General features: G+C 52.2%; 1 protein-coding gene across 2 annotated transcripts in view; it reads right to left on the minus strand.

Annotated features, from left to right (window-relative positions):
• Positions 1-24,780, minus strand: part of SLC12A5 (solute carrier family 12 member 5) — a 36,713-nt gene extending 11,933 nt beyond the window's left edge. The window contains exons 1-14 of one of the 2 annotated variants that reach the window (XM_074317869.1): positions 24,616-24,780; positions 10,803-10,897; positions 10,321-10,452; positions 9,788-9,934; positions 8,899-8,953; positions 8,274-8,404; positions 6,092-6,333; positions 5,152-5,363; positions 3,576-3,746; positions 3,177-3,275; positions 2,977-3,034; positions 2,005-2,179; positions 1,248-1,366; positions 833-931 (exon numbers count right to left, since the gene is read on the minus strand). In XM_074317869.1, the coding sequence (XP_074173970.1) occupies positions 833-931; positions 1,248-1,366; positions 2,005-2,179; positions 2,977-3,034; positions 3,177-3,275; positions 3,576-3,746; positions 5,152-5,363; positions 6,092-6,333; positions 8,274-8,404; positions 8,899-8,953; positions 9,788-9,934; positions 10,321-10,452; positions 10,803-10,897; positions 24,616-24,736 (1,856 nt within the window). In that variant the 5' untranslated portion in view covers positions 24,737-24,780. Of the gene's footprint in view, positions 1-832; positions 932-1,247; positions 1,367-2,004; positions 2,180-2,976; positions 3,035-3,176; positions 3,276-3,575; positions 3,747-5,151; positions 5,364-6,091; positions 6,334-8,273; positions 8,405-8,898; positions 8,954-9,787; positions 9,935-10,320; positions 10,453-10,802; positions 10,898-16,499; positions 16,802-24,615 lie in introns of those variants that run through there. The other variant, XM_074317870.1, reaches the window with a different exon arrangement.
• Positions 24,781-27,778: the final 2,998 nt, after the last annotated feature.

Here is a 27,778-nt window from a genome sequence, read left to right on the forward strand (position 1 = left end):
ACAAGACTTAGAGGGGGCAAAGTCTAGGGGAAGTCACACCCTTACCCCCATGACACCACGGGCATATGGGACCCTCTGGATAAATGAGCAGCCACAGACAGGGCACCACCCTATGTCCCACCCAACTCCTAGTCACTACCCCGCCCTGTCCCACTGCCTTAGACCCTGCCAGGCTGCCCTTCCAGATGCGTTCTGGGGCAGGGGTCTCTGGGGAGAGTTGGAGGCAGGATCTCCCAACAGAACTATTCCCCAGGAAGAAGCAACTGGCAAAGCAAGACCCCTGAGCTGGGAGTCAGGCAGCTGGGTTCTAATCCAGGCATGCCAGCTGGGAGGCCTCGGGCCAGTCCCTTCCCCTGTTTGAGCCTCCATTTCCTTTTGATAGAAAAAGCTTCACCATCCCTGCCCGGTCTGCCCCATGGGCCTGTTGTGAGGATGAAGAGTCTTAAAGCAAAATGACCCCAGAGGGACTCCAGCCTCCGCGTCATGAGCATGTGCTGAGCACCACACAAGGGAATTCTCACAGGGCGCTAGGAGGTAGGGGCAGTGATCACCCCATCTCACAGCTGAGAAAACTGAGGTTTCCTCATCCAGGTGGTAAGATGGTGAGCATTATGCACAGGGGAGGGGTTACAGCTGAGACCGTTTCTGACTGTTATGTTATTGCTGGTGATTGCAAGGAAGCCCTCTCCAGGACTTTTCTCGTGCTAGTGAGGCTACAAAAGCTGGAGTCTGGGATCCTTAGACCTGGAGGGGATAAGCTGGGGTCGGGTGGGGATTGGGTGGAGATGAGAGGATGGTTCTGTGGGCTGTGGAGGGGGAACGGAGCACCCACCAGTGGTAATATCGAAAGCGTGGCCTCCAGTTGGGCGTCCTCAGCAGCGTCTGTACTGCACAGGCCAAGTTCACAAACATGTAACACATGAGGAAGAACCTGGAATGCGGAAAATCCCCGAGAGAGACAGAGATGCAAGGGGAGGCAGAAACAGAAAGAGAAACATAGGGGAAGAAAGGGAGAGAGGGGAAAAGAAACGGAGAAGAGAATCATGTTCTAGTGCTTCAAAGGCCAAATCCCCTTACAACACACCCTGCCGCACGTGGGGATGAACCTCTGCACAACACAGGATGGGTTTCTGTGGCATTGGGGAACCCCCTGAGGTTGTTAAAATGTCTGGGCGGGTTGTCCGGGATTGCAGCCGCAATATAGAGACCCCCGGAGCTAGTGGGAAGGGCAAGAAGCCAGCACGCACATAGAGAGGATGGGGGCGACCTCGTCGAGGGAAGCAATGAGGATGCCAATCTCACAGATGCAGGCGGTCAGGAGCAAGGCCCACGTGGGCTCGCCGTTGGCTTTACCGTGGCCAAAGACCTGAGGACAGAGCAAGCATCATGGGGGCCTGAGACCTCACGGACTTCTCGTGTCTCCTCTAGTCTTGGGGACCCGTGCAGTAGAGGCAGGGATCCCCTAACCAATAAGGAGGTAGGGAGAGGATGCTGTATTTCTCACCGTTTAAGGGAACCTAAGGGAATACCAGGCTTTTGCTGTAGCTCCCCCTCCCTGACATTGGTACCCCAGTGCAATGAAGTTCAAATGATCCCTTAAGGGGGAAAGAAGGGGACAGCAGGAGAAGAACTACAGGAGGCCAGCAAGCGGTCAGGATCGTGTGCGCCATTAATCTTTTTTTTTTTAAGCATCATGGGGAGAGCTGCCCCTTTCTTGCCCTGTGGCTGCCTCCTTGAGTCTCTGCCTGATCACTAGACCCAAGGAGGGCCATTTATTTTTCCCCTAAGAGCAGACAACTCTGCCTAAGGAGATGGCACTGGCCATGGGCCAGATCCCAAAGAAGGTACATCCATTCTTCTTACAGGCGGCACAGAACACAAGGGCCCAGAAGGCAGTTCGAGGCTTGGCGTGGCCCTGGCTCATTGGGTAGCCTGTCTGGGCAGGGGCCTGGCTGGCTGATATAGGGGGTGTTCTGTTCTCCCCACACTCTGCCCCCCACTGACCTGCAGGAAGGGCACTATGCCATCCCGGGAGATGGCCTGCAGCAGGCGTGGGGCCCCTGTGAGGCTCTGCAGCCCAGCCCCACAGGTGGAGAAGAAGGATCCGATGACAATAACCCACGGGGACGGCCACGCCAACGTGCCCACCACCAGGTTGCCATTCACAGCTTCACCAAACCTGGAATGAAGCAGCAAAGGGGCAGGAGATGCTGGGTGAGCAATGCCACCTGGATTTCCAGGGCGGGTCTCCCACACCAACTTCAGGACCAACTTCTGCTCACCACAGAACTAGGCTCTGTAGGGGAAAAGGGGGGGACAAAGCCTCCAAAGTCCTGGGCACTTTCTGTCTGTGTGACCTTGGGCAAGTCATTTAACCTCTCTTTGCCTCGGCTTCCTCAGCTGTAGAATGAGAAGCATTATAAACCCGTCCCTTACAACTGATGAGAGGATGAAAGGAGATAACACGTGTAAAAGGCTTAGCCCGGTGCCTGGAACATGGTGGTAATCTAGAGTGCGGGCTCCTGCTTCCACAGCCTGCGTGCCTCATGTTACCACCACCCTCACTGCTCTGCCTTTCACGTCTGTTGACAAGTACGGTTACTATTCCCAAAGAGCTCCTTCAGGACAAAAATCATGGGTTATTTATCTTCATTCCCCCCAGAACCTGGACAGTGACCAACACATTGACATCCAGGAAATATTAAATGAATTAATAGACTGTAAAGGAAAACAAACAAACACAAAGGAAGTGTCATTAACCTAAAGGAAATGAGACACCATTCAAGCTTCTTGAGCTGGAGCGACATGAGAGAGATGAACTATCACATAAGAAGGTGAGTTGGCAAGCAGTTTCCTGTGATCTGCCTCCCACAAGGTCCCTTGCACAGGTTCAGCACCCCCTGTCAGGTGTTTCCCAGAACTCTGCCCCCCATACCCACCCCCCAGAACAGGATGAGCCCTGATTCCCTTACTTACTTGTCCCGCAGGACGACCCCCTCAATGCAGGCCCCAAACAGAACAACAGAGCTGATATCTGCAGCAGAGGATGAAGGAGAATTCCCAGGGTGGCATTCCCCCTTCATCACCACCCCTCCTGAGCCAGCGGGTGGGGCAGCACCTGCCCACTCTTTAGCCCTCCCTGCCCACAGTGGTGCCAGCCCAGCAGTGCAGGATACAGACAGCAGAGGTGGTGGCAATGGCCAAGATGGTGCCGGTGGGAATTGACTTCTGGGCATCCCGCAGGTCCCCAGAGCGGTTAGAACCAGCCATGATCCCTGTGAACAGAAAAGCTAGGACAAGGGCCACAGAAGACCAGACAGACTGAGAAGAGAGGACCCCAGCCTCGGAGTCAGGAAGCCTGGAAGCTGGTCCCGGCATATGGATTTGTGGGAGAACTTGGGCAAGTTCCTCGGCTTCTCCTGGCTTGAAGTCCCTCATCTGTCTAATGGGAACTGAATTGTTGGCTCCTGCTTATGGGGTGGGGTGGTTGGACTGTGAAGCTCCCCACGTCCTCAATGACGTCTCTTCTCCATCCACCCCCAGGCAGAGTCCTCCCTCTCTGAGCTCCCCTTCACCTGTGACTGAGGGGAAGTAGATGCCGACCAGCAGAGTGAAGTAGGAGGTCATATCACTGAAGACATAGGGATGGTCCAGGTCGACAGGGGTGCTATCAGCCAGGCCCACTGAGGACATCCCCTGCTTCTCCACAATCACTCCCTTGGTCAGGTAGGTGCTCCAGAGGTTCTCTGTGGGAGAGATAGAATGCTCAGGAAAGACCGGAAGTCAGGGTGCCAGAGCTCTGGAGCCAAGAGGTGGTGTGAGCAAAAAGAAGGGTCAAGGTCAGCCACTTCTCACTGCCCCCAGGCCTTGGCTCTCTTTTATTTCTGCTGACATTTCCCAAGCTCCTGCTTTGGGCCAGGCCACATGCAGGGACTTTGCACATGAACCAAATTTGGCACTTGCCCTCAAATAGACCAGTTTACTAGGGCAAACACATCTATCTCAGACTGATTCAATGTCCCAAACGGATCTCACCACCCACCCACCCCAAACCATCTCCTTTCCTGGATCCCTTATCTCAGTAAATGGCCATCAGTTCAGACTCCTTGGCATTGCTTTCAACCGCCCCTTTCCCCAGCTCCATTTCAAAACCATCTCCAACTTCTGTCCCTCACTCTTCCTAAATATTTCTCAAATATGCCCCTTCTCTCCTTTCCAGGGTCATTCTACTTCGGCCCTGTTGACTTTTGGGGCTACATAATTCTTTGTTTTGGGGACTTTTCTATGGCTTTGTAGGATGTGTAGCCACATCCTGGCCTCTACACACTAGATGCCATTAATAACCCTCTAGGGTAATAACCAAAACCCAAAACTGTCTCCAGACATTGCCACACGTCTCCTGCGGGGCCAAACAGCCTCGGTGGAGGACACTGTTCCATTCCCACTGCCTTCACTCCATCACCTAGGTCAGAAAACCATTCTCTCTCACTCGGGACTCAGCGTCAGCCTCCTGCCAGCCTCCCCAACTTATTTCTTGAGCCCCTCCTTCCTTTGCACTTTATGCCCCAGTCATTCCAGACTACTCGTGGCTGGAAGGACACAACATGCATCTCTGTGTCAGCATGATATTACGCAAGCTGGTCTTCTGCCTGTAATTCCTTCATTCCCTTAATATAACTGAAAACCTCTTACGTGTCCTTCAAAAGCCTTTTCAGATGATTCCAGGAAACTTGGTCTTACCACCTTGTACCTACGACCACTCCGTCTGCAGGGTGGTCTCTGTTCATTGACTGTACATCTACGCACATCATAACTTATGTGCTATTACATCCGTGTCTGCCATTAGACTCCCTGAGGCCGAGGATTGTGACTTATTTATGCTGCATTCCTGGTGCTTAGCACAGTGCTAGGCACTTAGTAGGGACTTGTTAAACTGATGACTTTCTTTCCTATTCGGTGATAAGACAGTCAAAGGCTCCCTTTCGTCTCTACCCCTCCATGATCCCAAGGACGGAACATGGCCCAGAGCAGGTGGTCAATTAAAACTGATCAAATTGAACTGAATCCCAAGTAGAGTCCCTGAGTCTTCACTGTTTAACCCACAATCTCTGCAGTGTCCCCTGGACACCAGCCCTCTGCCCTCCCCCAGACCTTTGATGAGGCCACTGGCTGCACCAGGTATGCCCTGGATCTCCGTGACGTTGTTTTGGGTGAAGTACTCATCACAGGTGGCATTGAGAAAGCGAGAGGAACAGAAAAGGCCCCAGAGCTGTGTGGTCACCGTCTCATTTCCTTCCCAAGCTAGCTTGGCGCAGACATCAAAGCCATGGCGAGACAGTGTGCGGTTCCCCAGGAGGCAGATCCTAGGGAGAGAAACAAGGGAGGAAGATGGGGAGGGACATAACCTTGCTCTGGCTTCACAGTAGAACCACCAGGGGAGCTCTGAAAAACACAGATGCCAGGGCCTCATATCCAGACATTCTGATTTAATTGGGATGAAGCCCAGAATTGGCTTTTGTTCAAAGCTCTCCTAAGTGATTCTAATATACAGCCACAGCCGAGAACCACCGCTTTAGTGCAATGTTGTTTCAGCACCGTGGACAGCAGTCTCTGCGTGTGGCTCTGGTGGGCAGTGGGATATAGGGAAATCTGTCCTAGGGAGAGAGGCCGGACCAACAGGGATTTGAGCTCCTAGACATTCTCTTCTGTGTCTTTTCTTATGCTAGAGAAGGTGTTTAACACTAAATGGTTGTCCCATTCCAGGGAGTTGTCCCTGCCCCAGAAATATTTTCCTAACAGTGTTCATCCCTCTAGAAATCACCCCACTTGGCTCTTCCCCAGTCCACCCCACCAGCAAGTAGTTGATCCTCACAAAGGAAACGTGGTCACTCCCAGAAATGTTTTCCTACTCTGAAGAGATTGCTCCCAAACCAGCAGAGATTTTTCCCTCCCAAGGGAGTTTGCTCTGAATCCACAACCACTCTGATTCTGAAAGATGGGGAGAGGGATTGGCAGAGACTGATGTGCAGAACCTGAAACTGGGCCAGAGAGGAGGAGGATGATGCCTCGGGCTCAGAGCAGCAGCACTTACGGGAAGTTGGGTGGGTCAAAGGCGGACTTGATGACCCCAGCATAGATGGCCAGGATGGAGAGGATGACACAACCCAGGAAGACAAGAGCAAACTTGTTGACATACTTGACGCCCACAAATACCACCGTGGCCATGCAGGTGAGTACACAGGTGCCATACACACGCATGTTGTTCAACATGGCTGCTGCCTCCCCGCTGGCATCTTCTGCCTTAAAAATGGCCATAGCTGGGAAGAGGTAAGCCTGTGGGAAAGGCGTGAGGTCAGGCAAGTAACCCAGTAAGAACCAACTGAGAATCACCCCCAAAGAAATAACCTGAAGTGCAGGCAGGGCTTCGGAGAAAAGATAATGATCACAGCCAATTTACAGTAGATCAAGACTAGAAAAGAGATCCAATGGTAGGGAAGAGCTAAGGAAATCATGATCTATCCTGCAAGGGCCATTATACAGTCATGAAAAAGGTTATTATGAAGGTGGTGGGAGCAATTTATAATTTCTATTATTTTTGTTATCAAGTATAGTTCTCAATGATTACTGTTTTTATTATTTCCAATAGAAAGGCAGAAATAAATTAGATATTCATCTTTAGAGGATTGGGTGAATAAATCATGACATTTCCATGTAGACTATGGAGCTGTTGAAAAGGATAAATGGATTTGTCTAAACTGACTCAAAAAGTTATTCATGTTATATCAGGGAACAACAATCAAGTTTTTTTTAAAAACGTGGCTCGTGATCTCATTTTTGTAAGTATATATGTGTACTTACATGTAAACATATACACATATATGCAAAACAATGTCTCTGTGTGTGAAGATACATCAAAATGTGGATAATCGCTATTCTTTTCACACATCTGTATTTTCTATAATTTCTCTTCTAAATATTAACATATGTATATTCTTACAAAAGTTATTTTCATTTGTAAATTATATTCACAAAGAGAGTTTTTAGTTATTTAGGGAACTCTATAGTTATATTTTACAAAGACAGAATACAATATCATATAGAAAAACGAAATACACCAAAACATTAATGATTTTCTTTGGGCGACTCTTATTTCCTTTGTTACGTTCTTTCATATTTTTCCAATTTTATGCAATGAGCACAATTACTTTTATAATAGTTTTCTTTTAATTATTTAGCTTTGTAAAAGTCATAAGGTGTATTATTATTCTCTCATAATTTGGCTCCTCAGGTCTTTTATTCCCCATCCATCCTTCCTGTCCTCGCATTCCTCCATTGTGCCCAAAACCAGAAGCCATGACACCTTTTAGTCCTAACTCTCCAAGGCAGGGCGGTAGAGTGGACAGGCAGTGGGCTTTGGGATCAGAAAGACACAGGTTCACACCCCCTCCACACGTTCAAATCCCTTCCTTAAATTCTCTGAGCTTTGCTTTCCTCATCTGTAAAATGGGGACATCTACTAACTCATGGGAGACTTGGGGATTAGCTGAAATGATATGTTGCAGACCATGGGGCCTGGATGGCGTAGAGGCTTGGGAAATATCAGCCCTGCTGCCTATATATCACAGAAACCTCTTCAGCTCCCACTTGCTCCTGGAGGGGCAGGAATGGAGACCAAAGTCAGCAGTCATCTCCTTCAAACACTACCCACGCACCTGCCTTCTTCTCATCAGTCACTACTCCTGGCAGATCTCTTTACTCACTCCCTCATAGCTTTCTTCTGTTTTGCAATCCGCTAGCCATCAGCCCTCTACAATTAACATTCATAGCGTACTTCGCAGTCCCTGGCACGTGGTTGGCGACCACAAAAGGGTAGCAATGGAGAGACATTGCTATTGTTATTTCTGCCATGATTTTATGCTCATCAACCTACCTCTGCCACTGGTAGCTGAGTGACCTTGAATAAGTCATTTCACTCTGAGCTTCTCATTTGTAAGATGGGCATAATAATACTTAAACCTCATGAGGATTCAAGATAATGACTGTAAAGCACTTGGAACTCTGCTGAGAGCACAGTGGGTGCCTGATAAACGGCAGCTGTTCGTGTTACATAATTATTGCATCTTGTCTCCCCAACTGGACCGTGAACTATTTAAAGACAGAAGCACATCTGATTTCCCTTTGGCCTTACTGAGTGGCCTGTAAGAGGAGTCCAGGGAGCATTGCTTAACGGACTGATGCCTGGGACCCCACACCTCCTCCCCGGCCCCTCTCACCAGCAGGATTTCGATGGTGCCCAGGATGTACATGGCCCCAGCAAAGGTAGTGCCCAGGTAGAAGCAGAGGCCCACGGCGCCCCCAAACTCTGGGCCCAGAGACCTGGAAATCATGTAGTAGGAGCCGCCAGCTGCAGAAAGAGCCTAGTATCAGTGAGAGATTCAAGGAACACGGTTGCCACTCCGGGTGAGGGGGCTCAGGGACAGAGCTAGGAAGTGGGTTGCTCTGGGCCCCATGGGCCTTACAGGCTGCAGCTTTAGGATTGGTGGGAGACGCAGGCTAGCCACTCTGAGTGGATTTTGCAGCACTAATTACCATGTTGCTAATTACCCCTCTAAGGAGGTCATGGCTCAGAAAATAGGGTGATGGAGAGGAGGGTCTCTGGCAAAGGGAGACCATGCACTGTCTTAACACCATCAACCACCTCCCTCGCCTCCCCTGCACCTACATTTGCATCCCCACCTGCCCCACCAACATCATAGCCCAGCTCCCAGGTTTGCAATATTGCCTCTCTTGGGTCCTGATGGCCCCCAAAACCTGAGGTACTCTCTCTCCTTCCAACTACCCAAGCCTCCCTCCCGACCATTCAGGCCCCGTCCCCTCCAAGAAGCCCCAGTCACATACCAGGTACAACACCATTGGTCGCAATTGCACTCATAGAGATGGCTGTGAGCATCGTCTGTGAGGACAGAGATCATCAGAGTGGTGGCTGGGTGGGGGCCGCAGTCACCTGGGTGGGGGCCAAACCTTCTGCCCCATAAACACCCGCCAAACCCACAAGTCCTCTTCCGCCGAGCTTCTCCCTGGTCCTGTTCCAACTTCTACTCCTGCCAAGTCCTTCTTGTCAAGAAAAGCTCTTATTCACCACACACATGGACAAAGCACAGCTATAGCATCAGAGAGCTCTGGAAATCCCAGCCTGGACTCCGACCAGCTGTCTGACCTGAGACAAGTCACTTCAGTCTCTAAGCCTCAGTGTCTTCATCTACAAAACAGGGGACTCGCTTCAGCACTGGCCACCTCATATGCAGAGGTGGCTCAAGGGTCATGCGTGAAGAAATGTAAATGTAACGAGAAGTAGGTGTCTAGTGAATATTTTGACTGGTTAGAGGACAGGAGGAATTCTGTGACAAAGCTCCTGTGACACACAATCCCATTTTTTTGTGAGTCTGGACCTACCAAAATGTTAGCCATTGTGGGATGATAGGTGAATTTTATTTCTTTCTGTACACCTACCTTTTTCATCAATGAATCTTCATTACTTGTGTAATTACACACACACACACACACACACACACACACACACACACACACACAGGTGAAACCCGGTTAATAGACATCAGGGACTAGCCTGTGAGATGCAGGAAGGACCAGTCAGATCTAATTTACTCTCAAAAATCATAGGTAGTAGTTCCTGTAAAAAACTCAGGTCTCATGCTTCCCCCTCCCCCCGCCCCCCAGGTCCCTGCTCAGCCCAGCTGTCAGGGGTGGGAGAGGGGAGGCTGTCACTCACACAGGAGCAGCAAATGAAGACCATGCAGAAAGACTCCATGATCCCGGCAATGCCCACCACCCACGTGAGTCTCAGGAAGAGGATGACACCGAAGATGTTCTGCAGGCATGGTAGGTACACGCCCATGAAGGTGCCCATGCGAGGAGCCTGCCAGGGAGGCCAGCGTCAGTTTCTGTGGCCCCTAATGTCTCCCAACCCCACAGGCGCACGCCTCCTGCCCTGTTCCTTCATCCTCCACATTCCTATTCTCTCCATCTCCATCCCTCTTCCCCTGATTCTTATCCCCCTTCCCTCCTCCCATCCTGCTGCCATCTCCCCGCCTTCATGCCCCCATCACCTCTCCTTCAAACCAACCCCTCCCTCCTCCCTTCCATGTCTATCCCTCATCTCCCACCTCTTCCCCTCCCTCAACCCCCAACTCCTATACTTCTGCCTCCATCATCCATCCTTTCATCTGAATCCACTTTCCTCCCCCATCCTTTCTCCCCTCCATCCCCCTTCCTCTCTCATCCCTTCTTCCCCAAGGCCCTCACCTGCACCGGCTTCTTTTTTCCACCCTCATTGTTTTCTGCCTCTTCATGCTCCCTACTTCCCTGGGGCAGGTTGGTGTAGTTGGCCAGGCCACTGAGCAGGGAGGACACCATAGGGCTGGTGTCCATCTCCTCCTAGGGAGCGAGGGTAGCAGTGTTAGGACACTGGAGCCTAGGAGGGGGGTGGAGTGAGCTAGACAGTAGGAGGCAGAGAGATATGGGACAAGGAAGGCAAACCATTGAGGTCGAGATGAGAGGGGGAAGGAGGAGGAAAAGGCAAGGAGAACAGGGAAAAAGGATGGTAGGATGAGGCAAGAGTGTAGCCGGGGTAAAGAGAAGGAGAAGGAGAGATGGGGAAAGCTCAAGGAAAAAGGTGGGCCTGATGGAGAGATGGAGAGGAGGGCACTGTTTCCTAGGGAGGGAAGGAGCACCTGGTGAATGGAGAAATAAACTCTGGGTGGGGACAAACACCCCTAGCAACCCACCTCAAACAGGGCCATGTTCTTGCCATCGTACTCCTTTCCCTTCTCTGTGTCAGTGCTGTTGATGAAGGGACTGCTCTCCTTGGGGTTGCCATCACCTGAGAAGGCAGAGGAGTCAGGGGCCTGGACCAGTTGGTTGTCATTCATCTGCCTAAGCCATTATAGCTGTGTGGTCACTTTTACCTTCTGAACCTCAGTTTGCACATTGGAAAAGGGAGCTAATATTACCTCCCTCACAGAATTTTAGTTGACAGCATGTACAAAGAGCCTAGTGTACTTCTTGGCACATACTAAGTATTTAATTAATGTGAGTACTTCCTTGCTCTTAGGGGTCCTGCTTTATTCACCACAGCACCCTAGACTCTCCAGCGTCTCCTCCTTGACCATAACTGGGCCCATCCTGGTATTTTGTGGTAGAAGCCTGCTCTTTCCTGGGGGAAGGCAGAGAACGCTACAGCCTGAGGCCCCGAGGATACTCCACCTCTTAGAAAAGTGACCCCTTTGGGCACCTCCTATGGCCTTTATTCATCTTCAGCCAACATGTATTTGCTGGATGTCTGCCATCTGCCAATATGGGCACGGGGAGGAGGGGGAGTAAAACACAGAGTAAGATACTGTCCCTGTTCTCAGGGAAGCCAAGGGCAAGGGTGACGAACCGGTAATCAGGAATTTCCAAACAAGAGTGCTAAGTTCTGTGGTAGGCAATGAATAAGGGATGGTAGGAACAGAGGAGAGGCATTCAGCCCAGCCTGGGAGGTCACGGAAGGCTTCCCAGAGGAAGTGACGTGTCAGCTGAGAACTGAAGGATGAGTAAGATCTAGACTGGGAGGGAGGCAGGAGGGTGTTCCAGGCAGATAGAACAGCAGAACAGCATGTTCGATGGCCCAGAGGTGAGAGTGAACAGAGTGGATTAAAGGAGCTGAAAGAAATTTGATCTGGCTGGAGTCTGAGGAAGGGGCATAAGGCTAGTGGGGGGGGGGACCTGAAGAGTGGAGTGTGGCATGTGAAAAAATGAACCTGGGAAGGTAAGGGTGGGCTGAGTCCTTACACAATTAGCAGGCCATGTTCAAGATGTTGGACCTCATCCAGACGACAAGGGGAAGTCGCTGAAGAGTATCAGGCAAAGAAATGCCATGAACAGACGTGTTTTACACCAATCACTCTGGCCTTTAGATGAAGAATACAGAGGCTAGTTAGGGACTTTCAGTAATCCAGGCAAAGGCTGATGATGACCCAGATCAGACAAATGCAGAGCAATGGACAGACTCAAGAATTATTGGCACATATTTCTATGCCAGATGTTTGGGGATGGAGAAAGGAGAAATCTAGACAAATGCCTGGGGTTTCTAACATGGATAAATGGATGGGTCATGATGCTATTTAATAAATGGGACAGGAGGAGATCGGGGGTAGGGAAGACGCTGAATTTGATCGAGAGTGAAGCACTGGAAGACACTCAATAAGTCCAGAGGCCACTTGGATATGTGGATCAGTCTGAGACACAGAAGAGAGGCTGGGCAGGAAAAAGAAATGGGGGTTACCCATTAAAAGGTGTGTAGGAAGTGTGTGAAACCAAGTGCTTGGATGAGATCACCCAAGGGAAAGTCTCTTGGGCATCAAGGAGGTCCTTCCAAAGAGATAAAAGGGACCCCAATAGGCACATTCCCTTAGTTCTAGCCATCACCCTTTCTCAGTACCAGGGCTGAATCCCCGTAGTATGTATCTCTCTGGACCCTGCAGCAACTCCCCAATGACCAAATCTCAAGTGAAGCTGAGACCCTACCTATTCCCAATTATCTGTTCCCTCATCTGCTGAAACCAATCAATAGCTCTGTGTGTGTGTGTGTGTGTGTGTGTGTGTGTCTCTCTCTCTGTCTCTCCCCCCCCCGCCCCCATCTATCCAAATCCTCCCCATCCTTCTCCCTACATCCTGTAAACTTTGCTTAGCCTCCCAGCCAGGATCCATCCCCAGAGCATGACCTGTTATAAATCCAATCTCATCTTGACTCAAAATTGTAAAAGGGGAAGAAGTGACGCCTCACTGCTCAAAGGAGACCCGCCACCCTTGTCTGCTGCCACCACCTCCACCTTATCCATCCATCTAGATACTCGTGGTCCCCAAACAGGGGGCCCACCCACTCTTTATCCTCCTCACATATGTGAGTTCCTGGGAATAGCAGACCCGCCCTCCCGGTGGAAGTGTGGAACATAATAGGTGCTCAGGAAAAAGCCCTCAGAAGGAAATTCCCGCAGGCTCCCTTCCTGACCCCAGGGTCTCAGAAGAGCCACCTGGGCCCAAGGAACAGGAGAAATGAAAGTGAGGTAGGTTCCTCCTCCTTTTAAAATGCTGACAAGATGCCTTCTGTTCTCACCTCACTATGGTGAGAACTACTGGGATTGAGAGGGGGATGAGATGGGAACAAATTTCTTAATGGTTAAGAAAGAAGGCTGGAGTCAAGATTTGGATTCCAGTCCCAGCTTCACCCGCTGCATTGACAGGTTGGGCAAGTCACTTAAATTTTCAGTCTCAATGTCCTTCTTTGCAAAGGGATAATAATCGTGCTTAACTGACTGTTGAGGGGGTTAAGTGAAACAATGCCCATTGGGTATGCCTGAAACACAGGGTAGCCATTGCTGCTACTGTTACAATTACTATTTGTAATATACGTGGTACCCCACCCAGCCTGGGCTCCACATCCCCCAGCCCTCCCCCAGTTTCGAGATTTAGGGGCTCTGTCTCCTGGGGTGGGCCCATCTGAACTGGGCCCTTCTCCCAAGGGGTCCGCTCTCAGGGCCAAGACAACCAGACCCAAGAGCACCTCCCCGCTGCCTTTCACGCCCCCTCTCAAACCTCTCCTGCTTCGTGAGGGCCCTAGTGCGTGCCTGGCAGGAAGGGGGTGTCCTAGCTGGAGACCCCGCAACTAGGTAGCCCGGTGCCCGTCTCCAAGGCGACCGCGCGGGCCGAGAGCGCAGCGCACAGCCGGCCACGCGCCCGCAGCTGATTATGTAACGCGGCGCGCAGCGCGAAGCCAGACTCTGGGCGGGATCGCGGCCAGGAGATGAGGGCAGAGGAGAGGGCAGCTCGGTAGGCTTGTTGTGGGTCCCGCCTTTCCACCCGCCGACTGGACGGGATGCCAGGCTCCCGGCCTCGTCTGCTGGGGCTGATTTCGTTCCCTTGCTGGAACACTAGGCGCACTGGTTGGGGAAGGGCGGGGAGCCGGGGGGTGAGCTTCCTGAGTCCTCAAAGGTGCAGGACTGCGGAGGGGGAACTCGCCCTGATTCCCCAGAGCCAAGAGTCAGGAAGATGAGGGAGCGCCGAGTGGCGCGCGCAAGAGAGGCAGGGCCAGACGGAGGCTGAGCCCTCTCCGCCCCCGCCCCCTCCCCCGCCCCTAGGGAGCTCTCAGCCCGAATCGGCTTTCAATTAAGCTGCGGCGGCCAGAACTCCCGGGAAGGAAACAGGCGAGCAGCATGGGCTAAGGATCCTTCCCCCCAGGGGGCCTGGGGCCAGGCCTAGGGGAATCCCCAAGCCAGGTTGGGGTACTGGGGGAGGGCGTCAGACCTCAAGAGGAAAGGAGACCTGGGGGCCAGAGATAATATCCTTGGATTCTTTAGTCCAGAGGGCCCTCTCACTAGAGCCATTCCCAGCTCCCTGAGGTGAGCAGCCAGCTCCCCACCACCACACCCCCAAGAATTTAGGATGAGAAATGCTAAGAGCGCTCGTCACATGGGCCCTCTTCCCTCAAGCCCAGCAGGTCCTTAAAGCCCCCAACCACTATCTCCAGTTGCCACTGGGAGGCCTTCTCTCTCTGGGACCCAAAACCTGGTCCAGGTTCTGGCCACTATATATAGAGAGAAAAGGTCTCCAGATGGGCACACTACACTCAGAGTCTAGAAACTAATGGGCAGGGGGTAGAACTAAAGGGAATTCCTAGTTCGACTTCTTCAGACACTTAGATGCCTCTTTTCTAGGCCTCCTGAGACCCCCTGGAAAGTCCAAGGCCCAGCAAGTCACCAACGTCAGGGTAGAGAAGGCAGGGGCTAAGAGATGGGACTATACCCCTTGTCTGGGAGAGCAGAGAGATGATCTCTCAGATGAAGCCCCCGTCTCCAGAGTAGAGGCATGTAAAGGGGATTCCAGGTGGAAATGACCCCCATCGTTCCCTGGGCACGGTATTGGGATGCCTAGTGCTGCCGCAGACTCCACTTAGCCAAATCCCCTTCCCCTGCAGCCTAAGCCTGCTAGGGAGGGGGGCAGCTTCGGAATGAGGCAACCCCAGTGTCACTGGGGAGATAGATGAGATGACCAGCCCGTAGTTAAGACCCTCTATATCACTCAACCCCGGGGAGGAAGAGGGGGATCTCAGACAAAGTATCGGGGACCCTGGTGTCCACAGCCTTCCCAAGCGGCCACTTGGCTCTGACTGGGACCCAGGGTCCGGAGGACTTCAAGTCAAGTCTTCCAGTCCCTGGAAGACCCCCCCCCCCCCGTCTTTCAGCCCTTAGGAACTTTCGGCCATCCTCTGGGGAGGTCTGCAGGAGTTTCGGCTCAGAGGGTCAAGCAATGCCCAGGGGAGCGTTTGAAGGCAGGGAACGCAGACAGCGGGTGCGGGAGGCGCGCTAGTGCGCAAGGGACGCAGCGCCGCTGGAGGGTGGGGGGTGGGGGCGGCTGACAGCCGTGATGGATGGCTGAGACCGCTGGGGGGCGGCGAGGGGCCTGGGAGCCGGAGGTGGTGGCTGGCCCCCGAAGACCTCGGAGCAGGGAAACCGCGGAGGAGGGCGGGGGAGAGCCAGAGCAGCGGAAGGACTTGCTCCAAGCCCCTGGGCTCCTAGCGAGTCTCCGCACCCACCGCAGCGCGTCCGCAGTGCCCGCGCCGCGGCGCCGGGGATTCAGCAGCTGGAACCCCATTTCTGAGGCCTTACTGGGAAAGCCAGCAGAGCTGACTAGAAAGACTCCCTCTTGCCCCGCCCTGGAAACCTCACTGCCATCCCAGGGTACGAAAAGAAAGGGGAAAGAGGGAAGAAAGGAGGGTGATCTTGCTTCCTGTCCTGAATAGAAACCCACGGGGACGCGAGGAGAGGGAGATTCCGCAAAGTAGAGCTGAAAATCTCCGGGGGAGGTACGCTTCAGTCTGAGGTCGGACCTCGGGCAGCTTTGGGGGAGGGGGCCCGTATTGCACCAAGTGTCCTCTTAAGGAGACACCGCAGCCCGGACGGGGGCCGTCATATGGCTCCAACTCCTCACAGGCACCTTCCCCCCACATTTCAGCTGGAAGTCTCAGAGCGAGGGACTGCAGCAGACTGCGCCCCCCCACCCCACCCCCAACCGCGGGTCAACGCTCTGTGCCAGGACGCCGGGGTCCCTTCTCTGGGAAAGAAGCCCTCCTTCCGCCCGTCGAGCTCCACGTCAGCCCATTCTAGCTCTTCCATCCCTTCCCACCGCCTCCTCCGCTTGGTTAACCCACGTCTGCACCCCGGGCTGTGGGTACTGTAACCTCGCGGCCCCCAAGCCCTGCCCCGGGCGCGGAGCATTCCAGCACCTCGGACAGCGCCTGGCGCATTCCAATGGAGCAAGGCTCCAGGCCGCGGAGGGAGCCCACCGCCCCGGTCAATCCCAGCCTCTTCCCTGAAGGAGGCGGCCCCCGCTCTGCCTCTAACCCCAGAGCTGCCTCCTCTCCTCGCCGCCCCCGGACCGCTGCTCACCGGGGTTGGCTCCCCCATCGCCGTCCTCGCCGTCCGTCAGGTTGTTTAGCATGGTGGCAGAGCCGCGGCCGGGCCCGGATGGCTGCGCCGCCTCGCCCGCGCCCCTCTGCCCGCCTTCTCCGCTCTCTTGCTCTCTCTAGCTCTCTGCTCCACGGAGGAAGAAGCTGCAGTGCCCGCCCGCCCGGCGCACACACACTCGCACACGGACACACGCTCACACCCGCGCGCGCCCCCTCTCAGCGGCGGCGCTGCTCACCTCATCCCGTATGCAGGAGGCGTGAGCCACCGGCGGGGTTTTGGAGGGGGAGCGCGGAAGGGAGGAAAAAGAGGGGAGGTGGGGCGGGCCGAGTGCGCCTGGCGGCCCCCTCGCACTGAACTGAGGACTTGCACGGGTGGGATAGAGGGGGTGCTGCGGGAGACCAGGGCCTTGCCTCCCTTGAGGAGACGCAGCGCCTCCCGCCCCCCACTCTCCCACGCAGGCGGGGCCAGCACGTGGGCAGGTGCCATCCCGCGCCCTAAAAATAACGGCAGGGAACTAGGTCGCGGCCACGGGGAGGCGGCCCCGCAGCGGCTGCCTAGCTGGGGGTCTGGGGTGACCCCCTAAGGGGAAGATGAGGAGAACTGAGCCAGCCGGGGTGGAGCGCCATAGAATATGGGTCCCCAGGGAGCCTGTCTGCAAAGCAGGAGAGGGCAGCCCTGAAGACCGGGGAACCAGACCCTCTCCCATATCGCTGTTCAAGAGGCTGAAGCTAGGGGCGTGTAGAGGCCAGAGCCCTTAACTGAAGCACTGCGCTGCCCCCAGGATGGTTCAGGATCACTGGGCTGAACTGTCTGGCTCAGCCAGTCTTCAAATGGGAGGAGTGCAGCCTGAGAAGTCGCAGTGAACCCTCTCTTTGTGCGTAGACTGACAAGAGTCCTAGTATCCACCTCCAACACAAACCCCTGGAGTCCACAAACAGAGACCCTCTGACTGTGGAATGACCCTGGGAAGGAGACATGGTGTAGAGGAGAAAAGGCAGCAGCGAGGTTCCAGGGAGCGCTGACTCCCCACCAGGGATGGTGCAGCCTCTAGGGAAGGCAGGCCAGTCTGAGGCAAGCCAGGGACAGAGTGGGGGAGGGGCGAATGAGGCCGCCTGTCAGTTTGGGACCAGATTTTCCCCAGGGACAGGAGTGTCTAATCCCCTAATCCAGGATTGCTTTCTGAGGATTCCAGAGCTGACATGCTGTCTGTGTTCCTCCCGCTCCCCTGATACAGGTCCCCCCAGAAGCTTTTCCTGGGACCCCCTCAGCACTTCTAGAATCCAGGCTGGAGTTAGCAGGAGACAGCTCAGGGAGCAGCATAAGAGGTTTGGACCCTTTGTCTCTGGAAGATCTAAACATCACAGGGTGATAATGGATTAAAGGGAAATTATTCTCAGACTCGCCCTAGCCCCCAACGCTAGCCCTGTAAATTCCAGGAGTTCCAGTTCCAGGGGTGCAAAGGATGGCATCGATCATCTTATCTAATGCACAACTTTCATTTTACAGATGAGAAAGTTAAGGCCCAAAGATGAGAAATAAATGACTGCTTGTGGACACAATGCCCGTGAATGGCAGAACTTGGACTAAGACCCAGGTCTCTTTATTCCATAGGTTAGGACTCTGCTCATCAATATAACTTCTTTTAATACTGGCCCTGGCTCCAACAGCAGCGACAGGATGCGGCCATATCCACACTGCTCAGCACCTCTGATTCTTGGCTACTAAAAAAGGAACAGGGACTGGGTCTGAGATGAGTTATCTCCCTTTTCTTGTGCTCAGGCTTCAGAGGTGCCACACTTGAGTGGCCTATAGGCTTGCAACTGAAGGTGGGCCCAGAAGACCTTTTTTAATTAAAAAAAAACAACTTTTATTTATTTTAAGTGTGTTTTTCCAGGACCCATCAGCTCCAAGTCAAGTAGTTGTTTCAATCTAGTTGTGGAGGGTGCAGCTCACAGTGGCCCATGTGGGGATCGAACTGGAAACCTTGTTGTTAAGAGCACCGCGCTCTGACCAACTGAGCTAATCGGCTGCCCCCCAGAAGACCTTTTAAGGGTCCTAAAAAGCCATCCATATGACTGGATGTGACTTTTCAGAACCATGGACAGGACCCGCAGCTCGGTTTTCCCTCTACATATTTGTCAGTGGCTTCAAATTGAGTCAAACACGGAGTCCTCAGCAACTGACTGAAAATGGCCTCTGATACCGATAAGGTATCACTGCCACTGAGTTCTGTGGACGCTGGAAGAACACTAGGGTTGGAGAGTTAGCTATTCCAACAGGTGTGAAAATTGGTCTTGGCTTTCCCAGAGAGAAAAGCACACACACAAAAGTGAGATGAATTTGGATTGGTGACAGAGGTTAAAAGGATAACAGGTGGGTAGGCCAGTGTTTAAGAACTTGTAAGCACTACACTACACACATACCAGCAGCAGCAGCAGCAGCATTACGGTTTTCCACTACTCTATAGGGACAGGTAACATAGTGAAAAAGGTACTATGCTTGCCTGGGAAATGTTGTGAAATATATTAAATTCTGAGATTTTTTTTTTCAGCAATCTCAGGTCTTGGATGTTCTCCTGGGGGTATTTTCCTTCATTTGTGGCCTAGAGCCCTGGCCATTCAGGGACTGAGTCCAGCCATGAGGGAAACCTAGATCCCAAGGGAGTACAGGTGACTCTTCTTCCCCTGGGTATACCATCTGTCCACCTGCATGAAAGTTACTATCTCACGAGGCATCTGGGATTCGGGAGATAATGGTTCCATCCTGTCCTCTGCCCCAAAACTCTGCATATCCCTGGGCAAGACTGAGGTCCTCTCCTGGAGATTCAGCATCTCCATCTGTAAAATGAAAGGGTTAGGCTGCATAATCCATGGGACTTCTTCCCTCTCTGAAAATTCCTAGTGCTCTCTACATTTATCTCAAACTAATGCCATGGAGCCCTTCTCAGGAGCCCAGGAAATGAGGACACAGCCCCAAAGGGAGGCCCCAACCCTTCAATTCACAGCCCCCACCTCTCAGGGAGACTGGTCCCTATTCTGGCCTCAGGCCAACACTCTGCAGTGAGGCTTCGAGAAAACCCATTGCAGGCACGTCCTGCATTGCCAGCCTGGACGGGGCCAGTAATGTCACCAATGAGGTGTCCCTCAGCTCTGAGCCCCAGCCCAGCATCCTATCCCCACCCAGAGTCCTAGGAAGATCTAGGGCTAGGGGAACCCTCTCTTAAAAGCAACACAAGAGGCAGAGCTGAGCAGGGTCTTATTTCTGAACTCTGAGTCTCTAACACTGACCCCTGTTCCTACTTTACACCTTCTCAGAGAGAAAGAAAGGTCAGAGGACCTGCCTCCTACATATCTGGATTTGGGAACTGGAAGAAACTTTATAAATTATTTTTCACCACTCCCCATTTATGGAGAAGTTGGAGTCTAGAAATGGAAAGGTGCAAATTTTCTTCATGGGGTGAACTTGTGGCAGACTGGGGACTAGAATCCAGCTCCCTGACTTCCAGCCCGGGGCTCCATCCACTGAACCAGAATGAGGGGCTGTTTGGAGCAAGATGGAGCCACCTGACTGGGTCTTCTTTCCATGAGAGGCAGACGTAGTTTCCCTCCCAGTGACTCAATTCCTATCCGTCTTATCTCCATATCATTACTCCATGACCTAACCCACCCACCCCCAGGTTTGACTTCACGGAGCCAAGGCCCTGAACTCCCTCCTTCACTCCTCTCTCCCCCACCTGCATGCCCCATCCTCCAGGCCCAAAACCCTTGCAGTGAATTGATGAGTCCAGCACATAGCACATCCCATACACGGGGCTCGCCGCAGAGCACGTCAACCACTATCGTCTCCGTGGCAACCAGGGGCTTAATTAACAGGCTGCAGCCCCGTCACCATGACAATGGCACCCCAACAGCCCCCCATCCCCCTACAGATTCAGTCCACCTTCCCTCTTTTCAATCTGGACCCCCTGCTCACTGTATCCATCCACCACCCCCACCTCACCTGGAGAGCTGGGGCCCGCAGTTCGTTCTCATTCACTGAGAAGAGGGAAGGGGAGATGAGGGGGATGAAAGAGAGAGAAAGAGAGAGAGAGAGGGGAGAGAGAGAGAGAGAGAGAGAGAGAGAGAGAGAGAGAGAGAGGAGCCCATCACCATAGCAACTGCAGCCCCGTTCATAACCAGTTTGTTGCCATGGAGATTCCCAGGGCTCACCTTGGGCTGAGGTACTGGGCAGTGAGACTCTGAGCTCTGGCTTGAGGAGGGTGTGACTGGAGAACTCCTTGGACAGATTAGAGAGCTCTAGATCAGATATTTATACCAGTGTAATTTTTCCCAATTTATAGACAGAAACTGAAACAAGGGAACTTCACCCTTCTAGATCATGAAAGAATCTTAGTATTTTTATGGCTAGAAAGACCTTCATATAGTTTCCTGCTCAGCTCCTTTATACTGCAGATGAGGGCACTGAGGCCGAGAGAGAGGAAGCATTGTGCTCAAGACCACACAGAGCCTGAGCTAGAGCACGGATGGGCTATATTGTGGCCCTGTCCCCCTAGCATCAGTTAGCTCCCTCTCATTCTGTAGGAATGTATCCATCTCCTACGAGTCTTAACCCAGGCCCAGGGCTCTTTCTAGTGCTCTACCTTCCTCCGTGAGGAAGACACAGCAGGGAGTGGTGTAAAGGGACAGGGCAGTAGCCCCCATGCCTCAGAGTTGTCACAACTGGTCAGGTCCACTTCTATCCAGCCAAGTTACTATCAATCTTCCCATGGTACAGATGAGGCATGGGCACTGCAGCCCAGGGTTAGTAGTAGATTCAAGGCTCAGCCTCTGACTTGCTCCTTTCACCCCTGTAAGTCATGTTCCCACCTATAGCGGATCCCCTAGAAGCAGGAAGCATCTCCAAGGACAAACTCCACTCCCTTGGTCCAGAATGAAAAATAACGCTCATATGCAAGTGACTTGCATAACCTCCCCTAAGCCTTCCTCCACCTTGCACATGCTGCCTTCTCTCCCTGTGGGCCTGGGTGAGGACAAGAGGTGGGCAGAGTACTTCCCTGGGCCCAGAGGGCTGATACAAGAATAGCTGTGGGAGAGATACCATCAGATGTTTGGTTCCCTTGGGGAGCCCGTGTCCAGTTCCTCAAGCAGTGACCTACCAAGGACGAGGTACTGGAGACTGTCTTAGGGCCTAAAAGGTTAAAAGCCACCCAAATCATTCTCAAGATGGAATTTCCAATAAACGCAGCACACAGGTATCCAGCCTACAGACAGACACAGAAATACACACATCATCAACATGCCTGTGAGCACACTGGCATACAGCGACACACATAAGCAGTGACTCACTGACCACCCCACGGGTCATCAGAGCTGGCATGGGATTCTTCTTACGCAAGACACAGAAAGACACACACACACACACACACACACTCACACACACACACGCTGCCTCTGCCACAGGCATGCAGCTTTCCAGATTCACATCCAGTTTGCGCACATACCTGTACACCCCAAACTGAAAGCCGAGATGAGAGAGAGAGAGAGAGAGAGAGAGAGAGAGAGAGCTATTCTCAGGCCAGGGAGTGGGGATTGAGAGGAGAGATGGCAGGGGTAGGAGAAGCAGGAGCCTATAGCCACTTCCCCTCTCATCTGATGAGCATTAAGCCGCTGCTAAGTGCCAGGCTGTGGGCTTAGAACTTGGAACACAAAGATAAAAGGATATAGTCTCTATTCAGCCATTAAAAAAAGAATGAAATCTTGCCACTTGTGACAACGGGGATGGACCTACAGGGTATTATGCTAATTGAAATAAGTCCCAAAGATAAATACCATATGATTTCACTTATATGTGAAATCCAAAAAAAAAAACACACAAAAAAACAAATGAACAAACAAAACAAGACCAAAACAGACTCAAATACAGAGAACAAATCAATGGTTACCAGAGGGGAGAGGGATGGAAGCATAGGATAAAAAAAAAAAAAAAAAAGGGAAGGGAATTCAGAGGTACAAACTTCCAGTTACAAAATAAATAAGTCATGGGGATGTAATGTACAACATAGGGAATATAGTCGATAATATCATAATAACTTTGTATGGTGACAGATGGTTACTAGACTTATGGAGATACTTTGTAAGGTATATAAATGACAAATCGTTATGTTGTACACCTGATATTAACATAATATTGTATGTCAATAATACTTTAATTAAAAGTAAATAAATAAATTAAATTACAGTAACAAAAACTAAATTTTTAGAAAAGGATATGGTCCCTGCCCTTGAGATGCAGGAGACATGAAAGTACATAACTTTCATCCATTGAGACATGTGCTCTAATGGTGCAGTGGGTGGGCAAAAGAGGAGTGACTGCCTCTGCCTGGGAGTGAAGGAAAGCGAAAAACGTTTTCAGAAGAGGTTAAATGAGCTATAACTTACAGAATGAGTAGGAGTTTCCCTGGCTACTGAAGGTGGGGAGATGAACGCCCACAGATATACCAGGAGCCCATGAGGAAAAGTTTGAATGACAGACTAAAGGGTTTGGCCTTTATCCTACAAGCAGTTGGGAGCTTGTGTGGAGGGTGGTTAGCATAGGATTAGCACGCGTAAATGAGTGAGGGGGCTGTGGTTGTGGGCAAGTGACAGATGATGGAGGTTTGGACCAGGGTGACGGTGACAGGTTTGGAGGGGGAGTGGTCATGACGTGAGGACCCCCTCAGTGGGAAGAGAAAAGGAGGCATTGAGAACGGCTCCTGGAGTTCTGGTTTTTTAATCTGGAAGGATGGTAAGGGCATTCATGAAAATGAGAAAGGGGCTGACAGATTATGGGAAAGATGAACAGTGGAAGAAACTCAAGAAATCCGAGTGGCCACATCCAGGAAGCGTGGTTGGTTCACGGGCTGGAGCCCTGTGGAAATCTAGACCTCCGTTTGGTCATCTATACAATGAGGGAGTTCGCCAAAGAAACCCCCAAAGGGCCCCTCGAGCGATTTTGGTGCTTAAGTTTTGCTGGAGTCAGGGTGAGCTCACCTGCGGCTCAGCAGCGACCCCTGGCGGCCCGGGGAGGCTCTTTCTCCTCCCGGCGCGGGGGCCACTCCAGGCCGATTCGCCACGTTCTTTCCAGACCTGAGGGACACAGAGCCAGGGAGGGAAGGGACCCCTGACAAGTGCCCCCTACGGAGAAGATTGTGTGTGCATCCAGGATGCTAATTCTTCACTGAAGGCTTAAAGAATTCTGCCCCTCCTCTCTCTTCGGTACCCTGCGTGTAACTTCCCTTACAAGACCACTGCACTGGGCCCTCGAGGAAGACGTTCTCAATTCCTCCTGAACTGGCTCCACCAAGCCTTTCTGAACATGGAGCAGAGAGAGCTAAGTGGGTCCTCAGTGAGGGTCGTGACTGGAGTCCCCACAGGATCCTCCAAAGGTCTAGCTGCCGGGCGTCTAAACTATCTTCTCTTTTCCCCATCTCCTTCCCGGGATCCCCGGCGCTGTCCGCAACGCCTCTAGGGAGACCGAGGGTTGGAGGATGAGCCAGGCACCAGTGACCGACTGACCCAGCACCTGCCTCACCGACCGGGACTCATTTTCCCTCCCAACATCAACCCTACCCACAGCCTGACCCTACCCCTATTCTCCTGGCCCAATCCCTTCCCCTCTGGTCCGTCCCTTTTCTGCCCCCAAACCCAGCTAGTCCTGCTTCCTCCCACTGGCTCTAGACCCACCCCTTAATCACATCGCCCTCCCCATTCCCTGGTTGCACCTTCTCCCCTCTGGTCCTGCCTCCTACCCTAGATGACACCGCCCCTTCAGTACCCTACAGCCCACCACCCTGGACACTATCCCCTCCATCACAAGACCGCCCCTTCGCCTCTGGCCCTAATTTCTTCCCTTGTCCCCGCCCACTTCGAATTTGGCCCCTCCCTTCACAATTTCCCATCCCTCTTCCCTCCTGCCCCCCCCAGGTCTCAGCTCCACGCCCCTAGCTGGCCCTCAGCTGGAACGCCCCGCCCCTTCCAACAGAAGACCCGCCCACCGTGGCCCCGCCCTTCTCTTGCCCCGCCCCACCCCGACAGGCCCCGCCCCTTGCGGCCTCTACCTTTGGCGTCTTCCCCAGAGGGATGGCGGATATTACCGGCTGAACGCCGGTGGGACTCTCGATCAGGGGTCCCGGCGAGCCCCGCGGGTGGCAGCGAGGTGACAGTGAACCTACGGCTCATGGTGAGGAAAGGACCCGGGCGACGGCGGTACGGCCGGGATCACACAAGTGGCCGCAGCCCGGCTCTAGGAGACAGAGAGAGCTGATCTCGCCCGCCGCCCCCCGGACTCCACGCCGCGCAGGGTCCTAGTGCCCGCTGTGCTGGAAAGAGTCAGACATTTTTGGTTGTGACAAAGGGAGGGAGGGTGGTACTGGCATCTAGAGCTAGAGACCACTTGCACCATCTCGGCTTGTACCATGGCTGCCTGACCATGAGCCACAGGTTTATCATCAGCTCCCTGCACCCCACCACCCACCCTACGTTGGGAGCTGTGGTAGGGGGAGGAAGACTGACCCTGAATGGGTCTGGCATCTGTCTGTCCATGGATCCCTCTACCTCCTGCAGGAAGACACCAAACATTTTACAGTCCCCCACTACAAAGAACTATCTGGCCCTAAATAGTGCGGAAGTTGAAAAGCTCTGTACTAGAATCAGGAGTTTAATAGACACCTAGATTTTAGGACTGACCAGGTTTTAAGCATGATCGAGAGCAGGTGATGACGATGGAAAAGCATGTTTGGAAGGTGGAGCCCAAGCGTTCAGTTGGACCTGTTGAGTTGGGATGCCTAAGGACCATGCAGAGATGGCATGAACATACAAGTCAGGAGCTCACAGGGGAGGTTAAGTCTGGAGATATAAATGTTGTAGTCTTTAGCACAGAGATACTGTTTAAAGCGTGTGGGGCTAGACAAGATCACAGGAAATGACTGTACACAGAGTAGACGTCCAAGGATTGAGCACAAGTGCACGCTATCATTTAGAGGTTGGAAAGAGGAAAGCCCAACCAGTGAGACAGGAGGAGAACCAGGAGGAAGTGAACCCAGAGACCAAGTGAAGAAAATTTTCAGGAAGAAGGGCATGATCAACTATGTCAAATGACCTAAGAGTTGGTGTCGGATGAGCACAGAGGAGCACAGACCCCACTGCATCCGGCTACAGGAAGATCTCAGGTGACTTTAAAGAGAGTGATCTCAGTGGTGTGGTGGGGTGGGAGCCAGGGTGGAAGTAGCTGAAAGAATGGGAATTGAAGAAGTGGAGACAATGATTAGAAACCCATACCTTGGGGGAGTGTTATTATAAATGGGGGGAGTAGAGAAATAGAACAGTATCTGGAGAGACTCAGGGGTCCAGAGGAATTTTAAACAAGCTATAATAAGGAATACTTGTGTGCCGATCAGAGTGGGTCATTCCTGAGCAAGAAATGGATGAGTTAGGAGAGAGGGGCTCCACCCAGAGGACACTGGGAAGGAAGTCCTCGGAATCCCTCGTTAAACTCCCACTTGAGCCCCAGGTCCAGAAGATGATCAAATCTGATCAAGCCCATTACCTCCACTCACCGCCCCATCCTTCAGTCAAGTCCCTTTGCTATCCTTGGGGTCAAGTCCACACTCTTAAACCTGGCATTCAGATCTCTTGTCTAGTCCAGACCACCATTCCAGAATCCTCTCTGCGCCCCTCTCATCCACCGCTAGTATGTGGAACTCTAAAACCACATACTAGAGTTCTTAGCCACTTGTCATTTCCCCCAAACTGCCTGCTTTTTCTCTTCTCCCAGCATTTGCACCAAGAGCCCACATTCAAATCCCACTATCACCGCTCACCAGCTATGAGAATTCAGGTGAGCTGTGTTTCAGTTTCCTCATTTGTAAAATGGGGGTGGTGGTGGTGGTGATGGCAATAGTAATAGTACCTATAAGGTAAAAATAATACCTGTTTCACAGGTTTAAGGATTAGCTGTGTTAACACATGGAAAGCGCATGGAGCAGTGCCTGGTGTATAGCCAGTGCTGTACTAGGAGTAGCTACTATTGTTACTGAACAGAAGAGGGTCCACCCATTCAATAAGAAGCAGAGCCAAACTCTGACCTCTGAGTTTTGCAGTGGAGAAATTAAAGCAATTTATTGGCAGGGCACCAAGCCAGGAGAACAGCAAGCTAGCGCTCAAAATCCAAACTCCCCAATGGCTTTTGATCAAGGGTTTTTAAAGGCAAAGATGGAGTTAGGTTGTAGGGGTCACGGGTGAGGCTGATTTGGCTAGTTCTCATGCAAGCCTCAGCGATTCTCCCGAGTCTGATTAATTTAGTTCCTGATATCATTTTGTCTGGTGTCTTCATCACTGTGGTCAGGTGATCTAAACAGGTTGAGGAACCAAGATTCTGCGAAACATCTCATAACTGTGCACCAGTGATGTTATCTTTAGAGCAAAAGGCAGAAACTAAACATCTTGGGACCTTTGTTATTGTTTAAGCTATCATTGTTTCGTGCTTAAGTAGATAATACATTTTTATTATCTCAAGCAAAGTGTACTTGAAAACATTTTTCCTGGAACTTGCTTTACAGGCAGGCCTCTAGGACATGACCAACATATTTTCTTTCTTTTTTTTTTTTTTTTAAGATTTTATTGGGGAAGGGGAACAGGACTTTATTGGGGAACAGTGTGTACTTCTAGGCCTTTTTGCCAAGTCAAGCTGTTGTCCTTTCAATCTCAGTTGTGGAGGGCGCCATTCAGCTTCAAGTTGTCCTTTCAATCTTAGTTGTGGAGGGCGCAGCTCAGTTCCAGGTCCAGTTGCCATTTCTGGTTGCAGGGGGCACAGCCCACCATCCCTTGTGGGAGTCGAGGAATCGAACCGACAACCTTGTGGTTGAGAGGATGCGCTCCAACTAACTGAGCCATCTGGGAGCTCAGCAGCAGCTCAGCTCAAGGTGCCGTGTTCAATTTTAGTTGCAGGGGGCGGAACCCACCATCCCTTGCGGGACTCGAAGAATTGAACTGGCAACCTTGTGGTTGAGAGCCCACTGGCCCATGTGGGAATCAAACCAGCAGCCTTCGGAGTTAGGAGCACGGAGCTCTAACTGTCTGAGCCACCGGGCCGGCCCCAACATATTTTCTTAATCTTTGACTATAAGCTGAGTGACAACCAAAGCAATTGACACATTTAGTTAAAGACTATATCTATATCTCTAGGCTCTAGGATCTAATACCTAATCATGTTTACTGCTAACT

The sequence above is a fragment of the Rhinolophus sinicus genome, linkage group LG13, assembly GCF_036562045.2.
Source record: "Rhinolophus sinicus isolate RSC01 linkage group LG13, ASM3656204v1, whole genome shotgun sequence".
NCBI lineage: Eukaryota > Metazoa > Chordata > Mammalia > Chiroptera > Rhinolophidae > Rhinolophus > Rhinolophus sinicus.